General features: G+C 33.4%; 1 protein-coding gene across 1 annotated transcript in view; it reads right to left on the bottom strand.

Annotated features, from left to right (window-relative positions):
• Positions 1-2: 2 nt before the first annotated feature.
• Positions 3-2228, bottom strand: part of LOC106477448 (agrin-like) — a 4696-nt gene continuing 2470 nt past the window's right edge. The window contains exons 3-4 of the mRNA XM_013938012.2: positions 1415-1518; positions 3-658 (exon numbers count right to left, since the gene is read on the bottom strand). Of these exons, the coding sequence (XP_013793466.2) occupies positions 513-658; positions 1415-1518 (250 nt within the window). The 3' untranslated portion in view covers positions 3-512. The remainder of the gene's footprint in view (positions 659-1414; positions 1519-2228) is intronic.

Genomic DNA, 2228 nt, shown 5'->3' with positions numbered 1-2228 from the left:
AATTCATTGTTTCAACCATTTTAATACTGTTTAATGTTAATAAAACTTAATTCAACCACTTCTTGTTACAATAATCACATAATCAGACAGAGGAACTGAAATAAATACTTCAAATAATCAGGGCTTGAAAGATTGATACTGAATTCACATAAGAGTCTTGTTTTATAAAGAATGATCATTTGAACATGAGACTGTTCCTTTATTGGGGCTTGCCGAGAATCAACGAATATAGGGATACACTTAGGGCATGTAAAATGCATCAGGTTTAATTTTTGGGATTCCAGTTCTTGGCGCTCTTCAAGTTATCTGAATGGACTGAGTCCAATTTTTTTAAACAATCTCCAAAATCCACAGATGAATATTTTCATTTTCATAACAATTTAGATTAATATTGGCACACATGAAACACCGTAGATCATTTCTGTCCAAATAACCAACACAAAGACACGATCCTCAGTTCACCCAGCAGATTAGGGTTGGCTGGTCTATAGAAGCCAGTTTTTAACATTCCATCATGACTTGCCACAGAATCTAACGGCACCTGAACCATGCATGATGATGTACAGGGGTTGTCCATCTACTAGTACAGAATCTATACAACCATTAAAACCATGATAGTAGTGTGTTGGTAGGTCAGTTGGAAGTCCAGGAGATCCACCTACAGAATCAATGAAAGGTTTATTTAAGTCTCATATATGTGTCAGTGTAACAGGCTACAACCAATAACAAATGTTATTCTGGGTACAATATTTAAGTCACTGTCAACTGAAGACCTAGTGTGTAGAGATTCAAACTTTAATTTAATTAAAATGTTTAAGGAAATACAGGACCACTGACCATCTGGATCTAAATAACCAGGTTATGGATATTTGGATATACTGATATCTACTATCTGTTACAGTTCACTATGTTAAACCGTTACTGGTGTACTGATGCCTACCATCTGTTACAGGTCAGTATTTTCAACTAGTACTGGTGTACTGATGCCTACTATTTGTTACAGTTCCCTGTTTTTTAAGTGTTACTGTTGTACCGATATCTGACATCTGTTACAGTTCCTGTTTTTAAGTGTTACTGTTGTACTGATAAACATATTTTTAAATAATAATTAGATGATCTAAAAATATAGAATAAATTAAAAGATATTTCTTAGAAACTTCTCTGTTCTGACAATCTCCATTTGACATAAGTTCGTCACAAAAGAAAATATATTTTCAAATTTTAATTTTATATAATGTGTTAGTTTACTGACACTTAAAGAATTTGGTACAACCTGAAAGAAAGAAAAAGAACCAACTATATTAGATGTGTACTTTGTGTCATTAGAAACTTGTATATAACATCAACTATGAAATTAGATCAAGTCAATATTCGTATTACTTTAAAAACGTCTAGAAATAAAATTGATTCAGACCTAGCCAGAGAACTCCATCCGTGTTTAGTTCAGTAGCTCCAGGATCGGATGTAGCAGTTATTACAGGCCCGTCATCTACTCGAAGTGTTCCTAATCTTTCCTTTCTGTAAGACCACATATAAAAACACTATTATCAAGAAAGTTTGCAGAGAACAACCATAAAAACAACTTTTCAGAAAAACTTATTATGCCTTTTTGCTGATTAAAAGAAATATTTATTTTTTGTAAACTTCATAGGTTTAATAAATATGTGCTGATATTAATGTTACATCCTCTCTCCAACTGGTGACCATAACACACACTAAAGATAGGGGCTGCTATTTGTCTGGGAAAAATCTCAACAAACTAAAGATTGGACAGTTATATATTTCTCTTTAAAACATCTACTCTCCACCTGGTGTTCATAACACACACTAAATATAGGGGCTGCTATTTGTCTCGGAAACATCTCAACAAACTAAAGATTGGACAGTTATATATTTCTCTTTAAAACATCTACTCTCCACCTGGTGTTCATAACACACACTAAAGATAGGGGCTGCTATTTGTCTGGGAAAAATCTCAACAAACTAAAGATTGGACAGTTATATATTTCTCTTTAAAACATCTACTCTCCACCTGATGTTCATAACACACACTAAAGATAGGGGCTGCTATTTGTCTGGGAAAAATCTCAACAAACTAAAGATTGGACAGTTATATATTTCTCTTTAAAACATCTACTCTCCACCTGGTGTTCATAACACACACTAAAGATAGGGGCTGCTATTTGTCTGGGAAAAATCTCAACAAACTAAAGATTGGACAGTTATAT

This window comes from Limulus polyphemus, unplaced genomic scaffold (genome assembly GCF_000517525.1).
Source record: "Limulus polyphemus unplaced genomic scaffold, Limulus_polyphemus-2.1.2 Scaffold15469, whole genome shotgun sequence".
NCBI classification, from domain to species: Eukaryota; Metazoa; Arthropoda; class Merostomata; order Xiphosura; family Limulidae; genus Limulus; species Limulus polyphemus.
This window is presented reverse-complemented; position numbering and strand designations above follow the sequence as displayed.